The sequence below is a fragment of the Chiloscyllium plagiosum genome, unplaced genomic scaffold, assembly GCF_037043375.1.
Source record: "Chiloscyllium plagiosum isolate Xiang-an unplaced genomic scaffold, Cpla_swu_hap1 HiC_scaffold_1, whole genome shotgun sequence".
Lineage (NCBI taxonomy): Eukaryota > Metazoa > Chordata > Chondrichthyes > Orectolobiformes > Hemiscylliidae > Chiloscyllium > Chiloscyllium plagiosum.
Window position 1 is genome coordinate 161,727,147 of NW_028270139.1, and position 15,240 is coordinate 161,742,386.

The 15,240-nt window shown below is 42.5% G+C and overlaps 1 protein-coding gene across 2 annotated transcripts in view; it reads left to right on the top strand.

Annotated features, from left to right (window-relative positions):
- Positions 1-15,240, top strand: part of LOC122549998 (exocyst complex component 6B) — a 697,687-nt gene that overhangs the window by 200,264 nt on the left and 482,183 nt on the right. For both annotated transcript variants that reach the window (XM_043690482.2, XM_087991883.1), the window contains exon 6: positions 461-665. In XM_043690482.2, coding sequence (XP_043546417.2) covers positions 461-665 — 205 coding nt within the window. The remainder of the gene's footprint in view (positions 1-460; positions 666-15,240) is intronic.

A 15,240-nucleotide genomic window follows, 5' to 3' on the forward strand; every position in this document is an offset into this window, starting at 1 on the left:
GACATTAAAGATACTGTGTCAGTAAAGTGACAGCAAAGTTGTTGAATTTTGTTTAGAACTCAACTCGTTCAAAACGATCCTTGACATAAGGAAACTATGTCTTTACTCTATCTGACCTACATATGACTCTGGGCCCAGGTTATCACAGTTGACTCCTAATTACCCTTTCTAGAGGCCTCACAAACTATTGTATTATGTCAAAGGTAGAAACAGGGCCACTGCCACCTTACTTAGGACTCCAGGCTGGGCGAAAAAGCCTGTGAGGCTGCAGTAAAATGAAAGCTCTTGCAGTGATAGTGGAGGAAATTGAAAAGTCAAAGGGGGATTAAAAGAACCTTACTGACCAATGTCTACTTTCTTTGATTTTCACTGTCTCCTCCCCATCCTCTCTCCTCTCTCTCTTCCTTTCTTTCACACTCCATCTCTTTTCATACATTCACTTCCCCCCCCTTCCTATTAGACACTATCCTGCGTTGAAGACGATGGAGCACATGGAGCACACGTTCTTGCCTCGGGTAAATCCCTATCGTTTCTGCACGGTAATGGTGGAGGATATTCCCAAATTACGAGAGGAGATAAAAGAAGTTTCCATGTCTGACCTGAAGGACTTCTTGGAGAGCATCCGAAAGCATTCGGACAAAATCGGAGAGACTGCCATGAAACAGGTGAGTCTGTTACATCACACAGACACCACCGTACATTTGCGATAGCAGATAAAGGGATGCATTCAATTGTTTGACAGGGTTCCAGCATGGGTTCTTCAGAAAAACACCAGGATTTGTAAGTGTTAAATTGAGAGAATGGGTCGCAATGACTTGGCTTGCATTCCCTTGAGTTCACATTTTTGAAAGATGGTCTCATTGAGATGTTTAAATGTGTTACTTAGAGAATAGACAGAAAATCTATTTGCCTCATTAGGGGAATCCAGAGCAAAATTACAAGTAGGCCATTAAGGAGTGAAACCGAACATTGCTTTTTCACATTAAGAATACTGGTAATTTGAAACTCTCTCCCCAAGGGCTTGGAAGAATGATGGTGAAAGGTTGGAACTTTGAAGACTGAGATTTGAAAGACTTTTGTTAAGTTAAAGGTACTAAAAGATGTTGGATCAAAGTGGGTCAAGTGACAGGGAAGCTTGAAGGAACTGAATGGCATCCTCATTTGCAAGTGTCCTCTGCTTTTTATACAATACAGTAGTTTGTGAGGCCGTCAAATAGGGCAGTTAGGAATCTACTTACTCCTGTGCTTCCTCCGAGACCATTAGGGAAAACCTCTTCTAGTATAAACTCGAATTCTTTGGGTCCTGGTTGATCATGTAGCTTGCGAGCTTGCTCTGTTATCAGAATTGGGCCTGTTAAGGGTGAAGCTGAAGAACATGGTGCTTAGTTGTATAATGTAGCTCCTAACTTCACTAGACCAAAGGTAGTAGAAGTCTGGAATTTCCTTCATTGCAAAACAGCTAGAGGTTAGTTGAAAACTTCAAAACTAAAATTACTAGGTTTTATTGGTGGGGAAAGGCTTTTTTATAGGTTGGAGAAGGGTACTGGAAAAGCACCGCAGTTCAGGCAGCATCCGAGGAGCAGGAAAATCGACGTTTCGGGTAAAAGCCCTTCATCCAAAACGTCGATTTTCCTGCTCCTCGGATGCTGCCTGAACCGCTGTGCTTTTCCAGCACCACTCTAATCTAGAATCTGGCTTCCAGCATCTGCAGTCCTTGTTTTTACCTATAGATTAGAGAACCAAGCTGAGTAGGTGGAGTTATAATAGAGACCTACCAACCATAGAGATCTACTTGAAAAGCGGAATAGACTTGAGAGTATATGAACATGGAACAAGAGTAGGCCAGTTGGCCTTTTGAGCCTGCTGTACAATTCAATGAGATCATAACTGATCGGATTTTAATCTTAACTCTACATTGCTGCAAACGCCTAATAATCTTTCATCCTCTTGACGGATGTTTCTGTGATCCTAGTAATACAGAATGCTTTATGCTGTAAGATGTAACCAGGTAGTTTACATGGAAGGGGGGAGAAAAACTGAATACTGAGCAGGAGTTTGGAAAAGTAATTGAAGCTGTAATTTAAAACACAGTGTTGGAGGTATGAGCGTGAATGCCTGGGAAGAGAATTCCAGAATACCTGGACATTGCATTGTTGTTACTCTGAATGAGAGGAAAGTGAATGTTGTGCTGGAGTGTGTCGATGCAGTGGAAGACCTTATGTCTGAACATAGAGTTGAACTGGGTTGTTGCCTTTAAGTTTGGGAATTAAAATCTCATTGTCATTGTACTGTCTGTTTTAAATTAATAAAGTGAACAAAAATATCATCGGCTCTGTGGTATCTGGGAAATTGCAGGAAATTTCTCCTTCCAGATCACTCAGTTTATCTGTCATACTCCCTGCGGCATTTGAGTGCCCTGCTGACAGAATCTGAGTCTAAGTGCAACAAAGGGCTTTGAGCTGGGTGAGAGAGAGGATTTGAAGCTTTACAAATATGTATTTTGGGCAGCACCTAGTCTCACCCTGTATCCAGTCCTGATCAGAGACTGACCTTGAAGTTCCATTTACTGTAGTTTTTTTTCGAGTGGGCGGTCCTAAGCGTAAACCTCCAGGAAGTTCCAATCACTTGAAATCCTCAAAAACCATATGCCCTAACAATAATATTCTGACCAGAATGAAAGATTATAGCCGTAACTTGATGAGAACAGAGGAGGGGCCTCCTCACATATAAGATTCATTTAGTAAACTCAGAGTTCACATACTATTCAGATACCAAGCATTGTGTGTACTCCTGTTTTTGAAGACAAGCTGATTTATCACAGGGTGTGCGCGCTCTCTGTCTCTGTCTATCACTCACTCAGTCACTGATTTTGTCCTTACATAGGCGTGTGTACTTTTCTCATCATTCCAATCACTTTTCAACTTTCTGTCCTCTTAGGATAACTCAGAGTAATTGAAGTCCTGCACCCTTGGAACCTTCCTTACAAATAATTTCTCCATTCCTCTAGTACCTTCATATTCTTCCTAAAATGTGGGGTCAGAACTGGACCCAATATTCCAGTGGAGGCCAGACCAGAATTTTATGATGGTTCACAGTAACTTCCTTGCTCTTATACCTTATGTTTCTATTTGTAAAGCCCAGGATCTCATCTTCCTTATTAACTGCTTGCTCAACCTACCCTTCCATCTTTAACAATCTAGGCATGCATATCACCCCTTAGACTTGCTTCCTTTGTTTTGTTGTTCAGGCAGGCATTTGATAGGGACCAAGTAGTTGCTTCTAATGGTATTTAGATGAGAAAAGACAGGAGGTGGCTCAAGTGGAACATAAAAAAATAGCATTGGCTGGTTGCAGTTGAAGGCCAGTTTTTATTCTGTATGTCCTCTTCAATCCTGTTCTTTGCTTTATTCATCTTACTGAAGTGTATCACTTGACCTTTCTTTGCATTAAATTTCAAGTGCCATGTGTCTGCTCAATCCACCAGCTTGTTTTTGTCCTCATGAAGTCTGTCACTATCCTCATCACGGCTGAACACTTTCAGGTTTTGTGTAATCTGGAAATTATGAAATAATATCCCGTGCATCCAGCTGAGTTCAGATACACCATACTGATTACTGAGGAATGACAATGTATATTTTTCTTTTAGTTCGAAGAGCAACTGTTCATTACTGCTATCTGTTTCCTCTCACCCAGTCAATTCTGAATCTTTGCTACCACTTTTCTGTTTATGGGCTTCATTTTTGCTGGCAAGCCTGCTATGTGGCACTTTACAGCATGTTAGTTAACCTTCGTTAACTGTTGTGTGGGTGCATGAAAATGCATGGACAGTTCAAGAAAGCACTCCTAACTACCTTTTCAAGGGTAGTTTAGGAGTTAGACTGATAGCACAGGTTGTACCAATGATCCCCCCAGCCCATGAGTGAATTTCTTAAAGAATTGGAGCATGTTTCACACCAGCATGATAGACAGCCTCCTTTAGCCTTTGGAGTGCAGTACGTGTACTTGCACAAACTCACACTTGCACTCACACGCCTTGAGCATACCTGTCTTCCTGAATATCTTTTAAATAGAAGGCTTTTTTTGTCGGACCTTGCAAGTTAGCTGCTGTGACCCGGTGACCTTTCCTCTGTTTGGCAGCCAGGGTCTGTGGCTGGTTCAGCCAGAGTTGAAAGATAATTGCGGCAGGAGCTGAAGTTGCGGGTTTTTGCAGTACACCCTTGAGGGCTAAGTCTTTTTTTTCGGAGTCTGCTGCAAATTTCAAAGCATGTGTTAAGTTTTATGTGATGCTGATTAAGATGGTGGGTTTTGGGAACTGGCAGAGTTGAGAACTACATCTGCCAGCAGGCATGTAAAAAAAGTTTTTGTTTTACTCACATTAAAAAAAAATCGCAGGAGCCAATTTTTTTTCTCTAAATTTCTTTGCTCAACAGCCATGGGAAAAGAGTGAAAACAGATATTGTGCAGAAGGGATTTGTACAAAAACAGAGATGATAGAATTCTCAGTGCTGTCTTTATTAATTTAATGCTCATTTGTTAGAGTCATAAAGTCATAGAGCTTGGAAACATTGTTCCTTTATGTTGTACTCCATTCTTTTTCTTTTCCAAAATAATAGTTTTATGATAAATTTTGTCAGAAATTTTGTGTGAATGTTATCCTGATTCGGTGTAATTTTAAGATCCTGGTGTTGCCACCACTGATTTTAGGGCAGGTACAACTTGGGGTAGCCACTAGATAAAGTTCCCTTTGCGTTGTCCCACCAAATGCTTCCAAGCAAGATAAAAGGTAAAGCCGCCATAGTACTAATCTGTAATTAGAGAGAGGCAATTGGGTGGTGAGTTTAGCGTGAGGGTCACCATGCCTCAGACAAGGCGCAAGGTTGACACAACAGGACCTTCATGGTGACTTCAGTGGTACAAGACTTGAACTCATGCTGTTGGCGTTACTCTGCACAGCAAACCAGGTGTCCAGCCGACAGAGCTGACTAATCCATATTCCAGGCAAGCTACAGCAGTGTGGATTAAGACCATTTATGCTTTCTCTATCCTAAGATGTCAATCATAAGTAGGAATCGGCAAAAAATGTTGGCCAAGCCAGCAACAGCCAAGGTCATCTGTGTGACTGCCAAAAGATTCAGCAAGCTCTATCACCTCAGTAGTCTGTGGATTTCCTTCATACGAATTCTCTCACCTTTAGGCAGCAGAAGCAGGAAAATCCTGGACTTGGTCTACAGTCTCATTCATGTTTTTTTGACGCTGTTAGATAATTTCAAGTACTCTTAATATTCATCATACTTGTTCTTGTTTTTGAATCGGCATACGGTAATATTGCTAGACTATTAATCCAGAAGCTCAGCTAATGTTCTGAGGACCTGGGGACAAATCCTGCAATGCTGATGGGTGGAATTTGAATTCAACATAAATGTTTGGAATTGAGAGTCTACTGATGTCCATGAAGCCATTGTTGATTGTCAGGACAAAACTATCTGGTTTGCTAATATCCTTTGGGGAAGGAAATCTGCCATCTTCATTTGGTCTGGTCTACATGTGACTCCAGACAATGTGATTGAATCTCAAACATTAACTCTAGTTTTGCTGTAGCTCCTTGATGCCATACTCAGTCAAATATGTCCTCTCACCTCACCACTGGAACTTAGGTCTTTTGTTCGTATTTGAATCAAGACTGCAATGTGAAACCCAAATTGAGCACGTTACTGATAAGTAACAGCTATGTGACAGCACCTTTTGGTGACAGCTTCCATCACTTTACTGATGATCAAGAGTAGACTGATAGAACGACATATCCTTCTTTTGTGGACAGGACATATTTGGGCAATTTTCCACATTGTCATGTAGCTGCCAGTGTTATAGCACTACTGGAGAGATTTGGCAAGACGCGTGGCAAATTCTGGAGCATAAGTTTTCAGTACTATTGCTGGATAGTTGTCAGGATCCATAGTGTTTGAAGTATCCAACACTTCCACCCATTTCTTGATATCACGCAAAGTGAATGGGATTGGCTGGGGACTGGCATCTGTGATGCTGGGGTCTTACGGAGGAGGCCGAGATGGATTACCCACTCAGCACTTCTGGCTGAACATTATTGCAAATACTTCAGCCTTATCTTTTGCACTTGCGCTCGGCTCCCCTATCATTGAAGATGGGATTTTTTGTGGAGTCTCCTTCTCCAATGAGTTGTTATAACTGCTCACCACCATTCACAACTGGATGTAGCTGCTGATGGTAATTTTCTTGAACTTGTTCCTTCCTTTTATTTCCTGATTTGCAGTTAATTTTGGGATGTTATTTGTATGCTCTTTGCAAGTATGTTTTTTGTAATGAACACCAGTGTAAAATATCTATTTAATTCAACTTCGATCTCCACTATTAATTAATTCCCAGACTTAGATTCCACCTGTAGTAGACAGGCAGGAGGCTGGGAGAACACAGCCAGCCATACAGCATCAGTTTCTACCTGACCAGCACTCACTTTGCAAACTCTTTTCTTTCTGTTCAAATGTCTATAGAAACTTTTATTCTCTTTTTCTATACATATCTAGCTATGTTTTTATTATGCTTTAAAGTTTTCCTATTAATCTTTAGTCTTTTTTTGCTGTTTTTCAGATTCCATTCAAACTTCGAACCTGCTCACTCATCTTTGCATAATTATATACTTTTTCATTAAGTTTGATGCTATAATTCACTTTTTTAAGCTAATAACAGATGGCGGGTCCTCTCCTTTGTAAGTGTCAAAAATTAAATATTGTTAGTTTTTCTTAGTGTTAATATAACTTCATAGATTTGACCACTGGGGCAGAATCTTCCCTTCCTGAAAGGTAGCAGGGAAGGTGCGTGAAGGGGGAAGATAGTCAGGCAGGATTATATCAGGGAGATCCCATGTATATCGTTTTAAATCAACAGAATGATTATTGATTTGAAAAGCTTCCTGAAGATGTATGCCTAGACGTTTATTAGACTTTCATTAGGGTATTGGAACTGTTTAATTTTTTTCCATCAACCCACAAATAACTAAACATGATAGTGGTGTGTCTGATCCTACTTGGTTCAACCTCTGTATGTACTGCATTGCTGGTCCTTCATGCTTCGAACAGGTAATTAAGAGGAATATTATTTAGCACCTTCACTATACTGAATTGTGGATTTTCTCAACACATCACAATAATAGAACCACAAGCATATTATTTGTTACTGCACATATAATCCAGAGAACACGAGTTCAAATTCTACCATGCTAGCTTTAAGGTTTTGGCATTTGTAGAAACATATCAAGCTGGTCTGAGTGAAAGTGATCACAAAGGTGTCAAGTTGGATGTAAAAATAAAACAAAGAACTGTGGATGCTGGAGTTCAGAAACAACAACAGAAGCTGCTGGTGAAACAGCAGGTCTGGCAGCATCTGTGGGGAGAAAGCAGAGTTAATGATTTGAGTCTGGTGGCTCTTCACCAGGACTTTATTAAAAGCCTAAGTCATGCCCACCTAACTTATACCTGAGTCCAACTCCATATCAGTGTTAACTCTGAACTTTCCACAGAAGTGGCTTTAAAGCCCCAGACTTAGTATCATTGGCAAAATTGGCAGATCAATATTCTTTATTATGAAATAGAATGAACTTTCTGAAAGATGGAATCAGATAGCAGCAATGGTAACTTTGAAAATGAAATTGGCTAAATATGGGAAGATGAGAGATTTCCCAGTAAGAAGGTTGGTGGAGTAAGGCTTCTGAGCCTGTGGCTTGTCCGCTCTGTCTGCTTTTCTTTTTGTTTCTTTCCTTTTCTTCTCTTTCTTCTCGTATCTTTTTCTCTTTTTTTAGTTTTGTTTTACTTAACTCTTGGTGAAGAACTCTTGGTGGCAGCGAGTGGGGCCAACAGCATGGATTCGTGGTGATGGTGTTGGAGGTGAGTTTGGGTTTCTGGCATCTTCTGCATCATTTGAGGAGGTCCTAGTGCTGACTCATAGCTGCTGCTGTGGAGATGAGTTTGGGTTCCCAACAGCATCTGCGTCCAGCGCAGATTAATGAAGGTGGCAGGGGAGGTGCATTTGGGCCCAGTACGAGACCTGGCAGCATCAGCAATGCTGTAGCAGTGAGGAAGACCTGAAGCGGATTCATAGCATCCATGCAGTTGAGCTTGGACTGGTGCAGTGCTCGGTGGCGTCGGTGGCATTGCATTGGTGAAGTCCAGTGAGAACTCATAGTGGCAGGATGTCAGTGGATGAGAGATGGTGATGAGGTGTGGTGACATTTGTTCCAGTGGCAGCGCTGTGAAGGGGACTTGTGCATGCCCGCCGGGCCCATGGCCCATCACGGCACATTTAACAAGTAGGACTGTAAAGTTAGACACTTTTATTTCTTATTTGTCGGCCTTTATATTCTAAATTTCAGTATTTTTTTTCTTTGTTTTAAGATGGCACCAGAGAGTGGTGACATTATACAATACTTTTCACTGTACTTTATAACAAGATACATGTGACAATAAATAAATAAATAAAATTTTGCAGTGATATCTGAAAGGAGCGTGGTTTAACTCCAGGTGCTCTGGTTTCCTCCCACAGTCCAAAGATGTGTAGGTTAGGTGAATTTGTCATGCTAAATTGCTCATAGAGTTGGGTGTATTAGTCAGGGGTAAATATGGGGAGTGGGTCTGGGTGGGTTGCTCTTTGGACTGTCGGTGTGGAAGAGTTGGGCTGAAGGGCCTGTTTCCACACTGTAGGGAATCTAACCTAATCTAATCTTACGGGCGGCATGGTGGCACAGTGGTTAGCACTGCTCCCTCACAGCGCCAGAGACCCGGGTTCAATACCCGCCTCAGGCAACTGCTGTATGGAGTTTGCACATTCTCCCTGTGTCTGCATGGGTTTCCTCCGGTTTCCTCCCACAGTCCAAAAATGTGCAGGTTTGGTGAACTGGCCATGCTAAATTGCCTGTAGTGCTAGGTGAAGGGGTAAATGTAAGGGAACGGGTCTGGGTGGGTTCTCTTCAGAGGGTTGAAGGGCCTATTTCCACACTGTAAGTAATCTAATCTGTAATGTTCAGCCATATCCACGACTGTGAGTAACAAACTGAAGTGTCAGTCTATATTATATGCTCAAGTCTGTTATGCAATTGAGAATGAATGGCTTATTGTCACATATTTTGAAGATACAGTGAAAGATATTTTATTGCCACAATCTGGTGCCATTTTGAGTTATAATAAGGATAAAAAGAAATTACTTAAATAAGAGTGCATCTGTTCAAATTGGAGTCTTAAGCATGGCTTCAGGGCTTCTGCAAGGTCTCTACAAGGTGTTTTGATCTTCAAAGAGTACTGGTTTGGGAACATCAACGACAACGCAGGTGCCCCGGGAGACCCTGGCTCTGCTGCCACTGCTGCCTTGCCTAAATCGGGCTTACTGCCGCCAGGGGCTCTAGGTACTGTTGCCACCAAGAGTCCAGACTCCAGCTCTACCGCCACTGGGAGTCCAGACACCAGGCCTATCACTGCCAAGAATCAAGACACCAGTCCTACTGTAACTAGGAGTCCAGGTTTCAGATTTACCATCACTGGGAGTCCAGGCTCCGGGCTCCACCACTGCCACGAGAAGTCCCAGTCCACACCACTGACACTGTTGCCACTGCCCTGCCAACACTGCTCCGGCCTCAAAAATGAAGAAGAAAAGAAAATGGATGAAAAGTACAGGGAGAAAGTGATGCCGTTGACCTGGAGCAGACTGGTTCACTGTACAGTACCTGCCATGCTGACATCATCTTGGACATCTTGTGAATGCAGTGAGCCAAGGCTGACATTTGTGTTAGATCATTGACATTGCTATTATTGGTAGAATTTACTGTAAATGATTTTATTGAGTGATCAGGCAAGTAAGTGTCAGTGTTGGGCCTATTCTGGGATTCGGAATCACAAATCCAATTGGTGAATGTTATTGGTAAATCCAAGGCTAGCCACTCTCTGTTGCATGTGTAGGGAGTGGTAGTTGCTGTGGGATGCAGCTGGATAGAGGTCAAAGACAGTGGAGGGACCAAGGTCACAGGTGAGTGGTGATGGGATGAGGCTTGCATGAGTGGGAAGGCAGGGGATTCAGAGGCAGGGGATTCAGAGGCAGGAAAAGGATGTAGCTTTCAGCAGTCAGCCCCCTGCCTGATTTCAAGTCCCTTGATTGGGCACTGAGTGCTTTTGAGAAAGGATACCACCCCCATTCCCCCAATTTCCCCCCCCCCCCCATCCCCCGCCACTCCAACCTCCTCCAGAGAACACTGAAGTTTGCTCAGCAGTATTTTATTTGCATCAGATCTTGGTGTCAGTGTGGTCAATAAAATTCTTGATTGACAACATGCAGCAAGGGCTCCTTTCTGCCTCCAACTTAATTGTAAGAGATTTTCTTCCTGCCAGGAGCCTGATGTTTGACATCTGCCAGGATAAAGTAGGCATGCCAACCATTTCTTACCATGGCAGATATTATTCAATCCTGATGAAAGGCTTTTGTCCAAAATGTCGATATTCCTGCTCCTCTGATGCTGCCTGACCTGCTGTGCTTTTCAAGCACCACTCTAATCTTGACTCTAATCTCCAGCATTTGCAGTACTGACTTTCGCCTATTATTCAATCCAGGCCTGTGTAATGCACAATAAAAGATGTTGATAAATGTTACTTAATTTGACCTGTCTCTTTAACGTTGCAAAGTAGAATTGTAGTGGCATTTGGTAAATATTGTGGTCAGCCACTGTTGCTAAGTGATGGTTGTACTATGGGCTTGTCAGTCCCTGGTTCCTTCTCTTGGGGAAGGTCACAGAATTTACATTTTAACCATTGTTTGATAATATAAACTCTCTGAAACATGTTAAACAGAAAGCTGTTGCACTTTCTTGTTTATTCATTCTCACTTGCTTACTCACTTTCTTGTGTGCCCTCGTTCTGCTTTTTCCCTGGTTTTTGTCTGAATGTTTGACTTGTTTATCCTTTTACTGATTAATTTATCTAAATTACACTGAATATTTTAGCACACCAATGGCTTGTTGTACTTGTTTCATTGCCAGTACATTTGCTTGCTGGAAATTGTAATTTTTCTAGGGGTGTGAAATCCTTTTATTCTTGGCAACCCATTCTCCATTGCTATCTTTCTTCGGACCACAGTTTGACTGTGGTCACTTGCTGGGAACCAGAGGATAAAGAATTTTTTATATATATATGGATTGGAGCATCAGAATGGCAAACAGACAATAGCTTTCAAATAGACAATTGGATAAAAAATTGAAGGAATTTAGAGAATTTTGGGAAAGGAAAGGGGAATGGGACTAACTGGATAATTTTGCCAAAGAATTGGCCCAGTTACAATAGGTTAAAGGCTTCTTGTGCTGTAGGGGGGCTTGCTTAGTATAGAGATGCTGGAGATTAGAGTTGAGAGCGTGGGGCTGGAAAAGCACAGCAGGTCAGGCAGCATCTAAGGAGCAGAAAAATCAACATTTTGGGCAAAAGCCCTTGAGCAAAAGGAAATGTCTCGTGTACAGTAGACCTGCTTGCTGCCAATACATACCATGCTTGGGCATTGTGAGAATCGTTAATGACAACTTGAGTTTGCATGAATTATTTTGAACGTAGAACATTAGAACATAGAACATTAGAACATAGAACATTACAGCACAGGACAGACCCTTTGGCCCTCGATGTTGTGCCGACCTGTGAATCCAATCTGAAGCCCATCTATCCTATACTATTCCATTCTTATCCATATGCCTATCCAATGACCATTTAAATGCCCTTAAAGTTGGCAAGTCTACTCCTGTTGCAGGCAGTGTGTTCCATGCCCCTACTGCTCTCTAAGTAAAGAACCTACCTCTGACATCTGTCCGATATCTATTACCCATCAATTTAAAGCTAAGTCACCTCATGCTAACCCATCACCATCCGAGGAAAAAGGCTCTCACTGTCCAAAATATCTAACCACCTGATTATCTTAAATGCCTTAATTGAGTCACCTCTCAATCTTCTTCTCTCTAACGAAAACAGCCTCAAGTCCCTCAGCCTTTCCTCAAAGACCTTCCTCCAAACCAGGCAACATCCGAATGAATGTCCTCTGAATCCTTTCCAAAGCTTCCACATCCTTCTTTAAATGTCACTGCAACTGTTTGCAATACCCCAAGTGCAGCCATGCCAGAGTTCTATACAGCTGCAGTATGACCTCATGGTTCCAAAACTCAATTCCTCAACCAACAAAAGCTAACACACCGTATGCCTTCTTAACAACCCTATCAACCTTGGTGGCAACTTTCAACCTGGACACCGAGATCTCTCTGGATTAGAGTAGTGCTGGAAAAGCACAGTAGGTCAGGCATCATCCAAGGAGCGTGCTGCCTGACCTGCTGTGCTTTTCCAGCACCACTCTAATCTAGGCTTTGATTTCCAGCATCTGCAATCCTCCGTTTTGTCACCGAGATCTCTCTGCTCATCTACACTACCAAGAATCTTACCATTAGCCCAGTACCATGGGCAGCATGGTAGCACAGTGGTTAGCATTGCTGCCTCACAGCACCAGAGACCCGGGTTCAATTCCCACCTCAAGTAACTGTCTGTGTGGAGTTTGCACATTCTCCCCATGTCTGTGTGGGTTTTCTCCGGGTGCTCCGATTTCCTCCCACAGTCCAAAAATGTGCAGGTTAGGTGAATTGGCCATGCTAAATTGCCTGTAATGTTAGGTGAAGGGGTAAATGTAAGGGAATGGGTCTGGGTGGGTTGCTCTTCGGAGGGTCAGTGTGGACTTGTTGGGCCGAAGAGCCTGTTTCCACACTGTAAGTAATCTAATCTACTCTGCATTCCTGTTATTGCCTAAAACATCCCATGGGCCTTCACAGAAGCAAGCAAAATCAGGTATTAAGGAGGGGATGTTAGGACAATTAATTAATAACTAGGTCAAAGAGGTGGTTTTACCTCTTGGAGGAGAGCTGGAATTGTGGAGCTTGGGCCTAAGCAGCTGAAGGGATGGCTGTCAATTGAAGGGTGAAGAAAGTGGGAGGTAGACAAGTGACTAGAATTTTAGGAATCCAGAGATCTCTTTTGATTCATTTACAGGATGTGGCCATTACTGGCAGACCAAGAAGTTGTTGCCAGCTCTTGATTCCTTTCAGTGGATTGTTGCAGCCCATGTGGAATCTGGTTTGATTCTTATAGTTTATTGGGGTAGTTTAGACACAACTTCTGTAGTTTTCTAAGCCATTTCAGAGCTGGCCGCAGTTTTGTGTGTCTGAAGTCATATGTAGACCAGACTGGGTAAGTAAATCAGATTTCCTTCTTTTAAGGACATGATTGAAGGGTTTCAAGGACAATATTTTTATTTCAGACTCATGCAATTAATTCAGTAAATTGAAATTCTCCAGCTGCTGTTGTGAGATTTGAACTTATATCTCTGGGTTATTGGACCAGACCTCTGGATGACTAGTTCTATACATCCACTATCCTGGATGGTTGTAAGGGCTACTGGAGGTTACAGAGCTTGGAAATTCTGAATCCATGGATGGATTCATGGGGCGGCACTATAGTTCACTGGTTAGCACTGCTGCCTGACAGCGCCAGGGACCTGAGTTCAATTTGACCCTTGGGTGACTGTCTGTGTGGAGTTTGCACATTCTCCTCGTGTCTGTGTGGGTTTTCTCAGAGTGCTCCGGTTTCCTCCCACACTCCAAAGATGTGCAGATTAGGTGGTTTGTCCATGCTAAATTTAACAGTGTCCAAGGATGTGTAAGTTAGGTTGATTAGTCATGGTAAATGCAGAGTTACAGGGATAGGGTAGGAGTCTGAGTCTGGCTGGGATGGTCTTCGGCAGGTTGGTGTGAACTCGATGGGCCAAACGGCTTGCTTCCACACTGTAGGGATTCTTTGGTTCCGTGATTTGAAAGCTGGGCCTGAGAATTTCAGGAATAGTGACATTACTAGCTCTGGAGCCAGTATTGATGAGCTGGTACAGTGGACATGGGTGAACAGAACATGATTTAAGTGAAGATGTAACACAGCTTTGGGTGAACTAAGACATCTGGAAGTTGCAAGGTGGGAGACCTACCAGGAGAGTGCTAACCAACTATTGAAGGTGGATGTACTATGATGGCATTTGTGAAGTATTCCCCTTGGATATCAGTAATAGGCTAGAATAAAAATAGACTATGAGCAGAACAGTTGATATCTGAAAGTGAACTGACCAAGAGCTTTTTTGTAGAACTGATAAAAGCACCAAGCAGACAACAGAACAACAGTTGACAAGTCCTTGACACACCTTAATTGTGAACTTCTTATTCTAACTTCCAAATCCCTCTGTGACTTTGCTATTCCCCACTCACTTGCCTGGCTACTCCATTTCATGCCACCAGTCCAAACAAAGCATTTGTTTTTTGCTTCCTTTTCAGGTTCTATCTAGAGCATAGCTTTGGCTGTAGCTTAGTGAGTGGCATTTGCAATGTAGACTGGGGTTTTAGTGCAGGCACAGAAGTCATTTAGCAAGACCATTCCAGTGTCATATTGAGGGAATTGCTACACTATAAGAGGTGATGTCTTTCTAATAGTGTTTTAAATTGAGACCCTGTCTGCACTCAGGTAGAACTGGGACTGAATCCTAATCATTATTTAACCTTCAGCTGGCATTACGGAAGCAAATAATCCAGTCCTTATCGTGCTGCCATTTGTGGGACACCTGTGTTCCAATTGTCTGCAGTGTTTCCTACTTTAAGGAAGTTACCACTGTTGAAAAGTACTCCGGTGAATGTGCAGTATTTTGGGATGTCATGTGGCTGTGAAAAGAGTTGTATAAATGCAATTTATTTTCCCGCCATTTTATTTCAGAGTCCCTCTCCTCACCAATTTTGTCTGTACATCTCCTGAGCCCCTTGCTCTCGAGTCACCATGACAGTTGGGTGGTATGCAAGAATAAAGCTGAATGAGCGTGAAAAGCTAGTACCCAGTGTTGCCATAGGAGTAACTTTGTAGGTAGATTTTCTTCAGTTCAGATTGGTTGGAAAGTGTTAAACACATGCAGGGCTGCCTGGCAAAGCAGTTGCATCAGGCGTTCCTCTGGGACAAGCTGTAGTGAACTTCTGAATAGCCAGTTTAGCCCACTTCAAACAAAACATCGTACTTTTGTTCGTGGCCTTGACAGTGCTTCACTTCAAAGCTGTCGCATAAAGTATGGCGTACCTGAAAACGCATGCAGGTTTCGCTATGGGTTCCTGGTTCACTTTGAAGGGTTTAATTA